We start from the raw sequence: 5,796 nt of genomic DNA, 5'->3' as shown, positions 1-5,796 counted from the left end.
TATATATTTAATAATGTTTACCTATATTTTTTTACTAATTGATATTTTATAGAGGATGTCTCACAACTACTACATTTCTTCTTAAGGACATATTCTTGAGGTAATTTTGAGACGAAAATCCTAGTACAAAAAACTCGAACTACAATAATTTTTTGAATTATAACCTAATTTTAAATGCTTATAAAAGTAAAATGTTTAAAAACTTTTAAAAAATTTTACTTTTATAGTCTCTATTATTATTTCTGGATTCTTTTAAACATTCTGTAATAATTTTCGAATTACACACTATCTTTAATCAATTATAATTCAAAAACTGTTGTAGCCTCGACATTTTTGTATTTAGGATTTTTGTCTCAAAATTACCTCAAGAATATATTTTTAAGAGAAAAGTGCGGTAGTTGTGAGACACTCTGTTTCTTTTAATCTTCATTGTTATTAATATAATTCACATTGAATACTATGTACATACAGATAATTAGAAAATCAATTATATCTGTGTTTAACAGGCGAACATCTCATTTGTTCATGTATAGAAGTTCACGAGACAATGCCGCCTCGTTTACCAAAAAAAGCGCAAGAATTGTTTTTGCGAATACAACAGCAGCAACGCGCGGCTCAGGACAGTTTGAAAAACATGGATAACGATTCCGATGCACCTAATACCGATCAAATAATCGAAGATTGGTATTCGGATGACGAAGACGACGACGATGATGATGACGAGGGAGGTAATCTTACCATAGTGGATAGTTCGAAAGATGAAATTGAATCCATCGAGAAGACTCAGAATGTTGTTATCAAAGAGAATTTCCAATCTGCGACATCTATATCCAATGTACCTCAACCGGCCGCTATTGTGGACAAATTAGGTGACCTGAGCAAGATTGATATCAGTGCCGAGGTATCTAAGTTGCTCTCTACCCTGAAGGCTCAGAGTTCCACGAACAGCAAGACGCAGCAAACGGCAAACTCGAATCAAGATGCGTCGAAGATTAAATCAATGCAAGATACAAAGACGGATAGCGAGACATCGTCAAGTCCGAGGCGGTCACCGGGTCCGAGTTCATCAACAATGTCTGTATCCAGGGATCCACGAATGTCTCGGGATCCCAGGCAACGTCGAGAAGTTGAGCAGAAACCGAGCAGCCCTAGCATATCTTCTGATGTGAAGAGAGAGCAGAAGCCCCTCAGGCTAGAAACGAGCATCTACAGTTCCGGTATCACCGCGGTAGATGCTAATATGGACACCGATCTTCGCACGAGAGCGGATCAAGATCTCAGACGACAAGACATGGATTTTCGACAACGTTTCCAGTCTGGTGATTTTGGTGACACAGATTTGCGTGTCAAATCCGATGTGGATCTGCGGCAGATACTGAGCCTACCGTTCAAACCGGCACCTGCGCATATACCATGCACTGAGATCGACGCAAGTATCGCATCACATCCACCGATGGCATACAAAGTTTATGTAGTCGATATACCCAGACCGGATTACACTGGCCTCAAGCTAACGAAGAATGATGCACAGGTCAAATATGATCCGCGCCTCCGCAAGATCTTCCGTATCACTAAACCTGAGCAACTAGCCGACTCGCCAATGTCACCACCACCACAGATGAAGCAGGAGACACCGAAATCGCCGCCGCAATGTGTTCGCTCAGATCCACGACGGAAAACTCTCGAAGCAGCAGCTTCCAATCAACAATCCTCGCAAAATGCGACCAATGCTGCAATGATGGCTAAAGGGATGCAGCCAATGGAGACAATGGGATCCAACATCGGTCTTGGTCCCGCCAGCATGCAAGTGAGACCTGGTATGCCTGGCGGTCCACTGCCTGGCGGCATTCCGGGTCCACCTCAAAGTATGATAGGTCCGATGGGTCCAAACCATCCAATGAACATGGGTAACATGGGTCCAATGAGACCTATGATGAACGCTGGACCGATGCCGCCGCAGAATATACCACCCATGGGTATGCCACACGGTCCGTCAATGGGTATGAATGGACCTGTTCCGATGCCGCCCCAAGGTCAGATGAATTTCGATCCACGTTTCAACGCGCAGCGTAACAATGGAGCCGGACTGTTGGGCCCTGGGCCCGGTACCTTCGGACCGGATAATTACGAGGGAGGGCCGCCTTATCCTTGTGGTGGCAATTTCAATAATTTTGGAGGACCTAATGGTGGTAGCAATGATCCGTTCGGTCCGAATGGATCAAATGGACCTAATTTTGGTCCAATGAATAGTGACGATTGGGGCAGTAGACAGCGCGGCGGCCGTGTTCGCCGAAGAAATCGCAGTAGGACCAATATGGTGACCAACAATTAAAAGATATATTAGGAAAAATAGATTGTGAACACCTTTCATTATAATTCTCACAAGCGATAGAATTCGCGTGTGTATATATGCGTGCATGTAACACTCAAAAGAATATTTTAAAGTCTTTCCAATTTATTTTCATGTATTAATAAATATCAAGGTACTTTCTTGTGTAGTTCTACAGATTTATTCCTTACAAATCTATAAAAATATGTAAATATTTATAAATATTCTTTACAAGTAATTATCAATATGTACACATACATCTTTGATTTACATAAAATTAAATCTGTAGATTTACTCTAGAGAAAGATTTGATAATATAACAAACGTTCGATAATGATTATGAATAGATTGAGAATTGTCGAGCGATGGCTCATGGTACGTAAATTTTAAATTATAATAAATGAGAAGCTATATCACAATGCTCATATATGTGCAATTTTCCTTTGGAATACCACATAAAAGTCGATGTATTCCAACACTCAGACTATACCGGATCCATCACTCTTTATTTATAATTCGTTGCATAATTCTCAAGAACACTAATTAAATATGTAAGTTCATAATATAGGAGATATTTATATATATATAGACCATTACAAATATGTATCCATTCGTTTACAATAAATAGATTCTACGAAAAGACACTTAGCACACGTAAGTCGCGCCGAAATAATTAATCGAAAATAAACAAACATTTAAAATGTCAAGTGAATGTTGATAAAGATGATTGAATTTATAATTAACGTCTTCCACAAAAGACATGTGAATGCCTGCGATCTGTAAGACACGTGTTATTACTTTTCACGATTGACATCCACGATTCGTAAATCGACATATACAACTTTACGTGTCATGGAGATGTAGAGATTCTAAGATGAACTGCAATATTTTGTAAAAAAATTAATGTATATCGATTTTACAAAATATGTAACTTAGTACTTTTTTACGCTTTAAAGAAGAAGATATATGAATATGTATAGATTCCAAACGCTTCGATTAGAAACATGCAAATCATATATCGAAGTATCATAATATAATTTGTAATTTCTATAATTTCGCACACTTCCGATGCAGATTAATTATTTAGCTCTTCTACTGATTCTTTTTGGTAGTACGGACTTGCGTGTCTGAACTTTAATGATAATATTGCGATTTAAAAAAGCAGAAATTTCTAGCTATATGTATCTTCTTTGAAATGAATCTAAGAATAGATACAGGACACTGACTTTCACTGAATTATAGACCTTAATCGATGTTAATCTATACACTTTTGTTTATTATTATTGCTACATTATATAAACGCAGAGCGAAATTACATTTGTAAAGAAAATACATTTGTAAAGTTTACTATCATTATATGTAGCAAGATTTTTGTACAGACGAGAGTTGTTGATTCAAACGAAAGTTTTCGGTTTGTTTCAATGATGTAAATACTGCTGTATTAACTCTGTGCACTTTTTAAAATACAGTTATTATATGCTAAACATGTGTCTACATATGACAAATGGAAGATTTTTGTACAATATACAACCTATGTGAAAAGTTGTATTACTTTTTTTTCTTATAATGCTCGCGATAATGTTCTTATTTTAAATTTAGATGAGAATAGACGACGATTCCAAATTGCAATTTCAGATATATTCATTAATGGGTAATAGAACTTAGGGGGTCAGCTCGTATTGTTGATAGATCCAATCTTGCGTCCATTTCGTCGTCTATCTCTCCTACTATCGCTCTGAAAAAGAAGAACACCATGATAAGTAATAATGTGTATTCTTCATGAATATTTATGTTAGATATTTATTTTCATAAATGTTAGTGCAAAGTGAAATTATTTTTCTATATTTTTCTAGTGATAAATACTGATGTAATAATAAAAAGAACAATTATTATAATACGATTATTAAAACTACTTTGTGTGTACACAGTTTATATCTCAAGAAATTATACTGACACGTTATCTCCTCTGATAATGTGCAAGCCCAAGACAACCTGCTCCACTCCCTGTGTCGTACTGTATACACGCTCGTGTGATTCATCCAAAATTAGATTGATAGTTTGATCAAAACCTTTCAGGGTACCCTGAAAATTTGGCTTATGATAAGCTGAATAATTATTAGAGATATTAAACATATAACTTTTTTTCAACATTATTATTGATATTAAAATTTTATTTTTTAGCAGAATGCAATTATATAACTAAAGTTTTGAAATATAAAACATTCGTGAGAAACATTTTCAAAGAATTATAGCTTTATTTTTTAAATATTTGTAAGATACTAAACTAGAATGATCTGATAATGCTATTCGAATATTTTAAAAAATTCAATTGCATAATTACATTCTGTCAATGAATAAAACTTTAATAGTTCAAAAGTAAACTTCAAAAGTTGCATAAATATAGAAATATTTAAATTTAATAATCATGAGTTACAAAATAATGTAAACATAATATTGTATTTTATTATAATTATTTTTCTGAACAAACAAAACAATTACAAACTATGTATGTATGTAAATCGGAATTCTCATAATTTTGCGAATAATCTGTGTACTCACAATGAAATTCCTACCATCCGACGTGATAATAGAAACTGTATCTAGGTAAATTAGTCAGTTAAAGGTTAATACATTTATTACGTTCGTCACAATTCAGTTGAATAATAAATTATACAAAAAGGATACGATTCACGTAACTCTCTAATCCTGACGCCATTATTTATTGTCACACAGCTGTCTAAATATCAATATAAAATCACATAAATACGTTAACGAGTCATTAGTCTTCACGAATATAGGTTAGGTTAGCAATTATGTAGCAGTAATGTTAGAACTGCTAAAGTGAGGATATTGAAGGATATGTAACACAATATAACAACAACGAACGCGTCACTGCAGCTTCTTCTTTTTTATAGCATCTGTCTTCAAATGAAGGTCAATGTCACTACAGTCAGAAACGCGTCACTACAAATAAGCCGAGTGACTTCCATCATTAATGCCGATTTGTGCCACTGCCGACTGTGATGTGGACTGATGCCGATTCGAAATTCGAATGCCGACTAGAAGCAGATAGTCATACAAGCATGATATCATACATATAAAGAATAGAACGTAGAATGAGACTTATGCAAATGATTGTTTAGAAACTTCACTCTGGATGCATCATTTTATCCTTGTTGTTTACTATATTAAACGAGAATAAAATAATGCACTTCAAATAAACATTGCAATCGAGTTGGACGCTTTTAACGCTTTTCAGTATTTCTTTTATAATGAACGATAAAGACAAAATAATGATTACAAGCACTTAAAGCACTTTAAATGTCTTCTTTTTATATTAAAATTTTTAAATATACGTCTTCGTTAAAGATATCTTGTGTTGAGAAAGATATCTTCTTTATTATTTATGTTTCGTATTTTTAAGTCACCTCTAAAAGTTAAAAAAAATATTATATTATATTTATTTG

General features: G+C 34.6%; 2 protein-coding genes across 3 annotated transcripts in view; one reads left to right on the top strand and one right to left on the bottom strand.

Annotated features, from left to right (window-relative positions):
* LOC108684536 (protein suppressor of sable) overlaps positions 1 to 2,481 on the top strand; it is a 13,231-nt gene extending 10,750 nt beyond the window's left edge. Inside the window, 2 exon segments of the mRNA XM_018188913.1 lie at positions 370 to 389; positions 507 to 2,481. Coding sequence (XP_018044402.1) covers positions 370 to 389; positions 507 to 2,332 — 1,846 coding nt within the window. The 3' untranslated portion in view covers positions 2,333 to 2,481.
* A 1,097-nt stretch (positions 2,482 to 3,578) lies between these two features.
* LOC108684477 (U6 snRNA-associated Sm-like protein LSm8) lies at positions 3,579 to 5,361 on the bottom strand. Of its 2 annotated transcripts, none has more exons than XM_018188814.1 (4): positions 5,015 to 5,361; positions 4,889 to 4,929; positions 4,284 to 4,411; positions 3,579 to 4,064 (listed from the first exon to the last, which is right to left on the bottom strand). In XM_018188814.1, exons 1-4 carry the CDS (start codon positions 5,043 to 5,045, stop codon positions 3,974 to 3,976), a joined length of 291 nt encoding a protein of 96 aa, XP_018044303.1. In that variant the 5' UTR covers positions 5,046 to 5,361; the 3' UTR covers positions 3,579 to 3,973. The 2 variants fall into 2 exon arrangements, with proteins under 2 accessions (XP_018044303.1, XP_018044304.1); XM_018188815.1 differs by having other exon boundaries at positions 4,889 to 4,923.
* Between the last annotated feature and the right edge of the window lie 435 nt (positions 5,362 to 5,796).

The sequence above is a fragment of the Atta colombica genome, unplaced genomic scaffold (genome assembly GCF_001594045.1).
Source record: "Atta colombica isolate Treedump-2 unplaced genomic scaffold, Acol1.0 scaffold135, whole genome shotgun sequence".
Classification (NCBI taxonomy): Eukaryota; Metazoa; Arthropoda; class Insecta; order Hymenoptera; family Formicidae; genus Atta; species Atta colombica.
This window is presented reverse-complemented; position numbering and strand designations above follow the sequence as displayed.

Coding starts and splice junctions, on each gene's coding strand:
- LOC108684477 (XM_018188814.1), bottom strand. CDS start 5,045: ATGGCGTCAGGATTAGAGAGTTACGTGAATC. Junction 4,412..4,888: donor CGGATGGTAGGAATTTCATT/GTGAGTACACAG, acceptor CCAAATTTTCAG/GGTACCCTGAAAGGTTTTGA. Junction 4,065..4,283: donor ATTATCAGAGGAGATAACGT/GTCAGTATAATT, acceptor CTTCTTTTTCAG/AGCGATAGTAGGAGAGATAG.